Source organism: Sinocyclocheilus anshuiensis, unplaced genomic scaffold (genome assembly GCF_001515605.1).
Source record: "Sinocyclocheilus anshuiensis isolate Anshui unplaced genomic scaffold, SAMN03320099.WGS_v1.1 scaffold1456, whole genome shotgun sequence".
In the NCBI taxonomy this organism is placed as follows: Eukaryota; Metazoa; Chordata; class Actinopteri; order Cypriniformes; family Cyprinidae; genus Sinocyclocheilus; species Sinocyclocheilus anshuiensis.
This window is the reverse complement of record NW_015546099.1, coordinates 116,005-116,482: the sequence shown is the minus strand read 5'-3', so window position 1 is coordinate 116,482 and position 478 is coordinate 116,005. Positions and strand designations below refer to the sequence as shown.

General features: G+C 52.7%; 1 protein-coding gene across 1 annotated transcript in view; it reads right to left on the bottom strand.

Annotated features, from left to right (window-relative positions):
* Window positions 1-478, bottom strand: part of col14a1b (collagen, type XIV, alpha 1b) — a 55,093-nt gene that overhangs the window by 20,249 nt on the left and 34,366 nt on the right. The window contains exons 26-27 of the mRNA XM_016501965.1: window positions 370-478; window positions 102-266 (exon numbers count right to left, since the gene is read on the bottom strand). Of these exons, the coding sequence (XP_016357451.1) occupies window positions 102-266; window positions 370-478 (274 nt within the window). The remainder of the gene's footprint in view (window positions 1-101; window positions 267-369) is intronic.

Here is a 478-nt window from a genome sequence, read left to right as displayed (position 1 = left end):
CACGCACACGCACTCACGCACACACACACACGCACGCACGCACGCACACTCGCACACACACACGCACTCACTCACGCATGCACGCACGCACGCACACTTACTTGCTGATGCAGCTTCACAAACAAAGGTGATCAGTTTCTCTTCAATCTTTCTGAAAGCGTCCAGATCGTCCACGAAGAACACGTGTCTCTCGCTGGGTTTGCTGGCGATACTCACCAGCTCGCCATAATCAGCATCAGAAAAACCAATGGCAAAAACGATGTAGCCTACAACAAACACACACTCTATGAAATATCAACATTTAAAGAGTTGTGAACCGTAACAAGGCAACAGAGTTTCATCGTTGTGACCGTTGCCATGGCGACGCACCTTCTGCCTGGATCTCCTGGGAAACCTGGAGCACGTCGTCTTGGGAACGGCCATCTGTCAGCACCACCAGGACTTTAGGCACGCCCCTTCTGGCTCCGCACACCGCCGT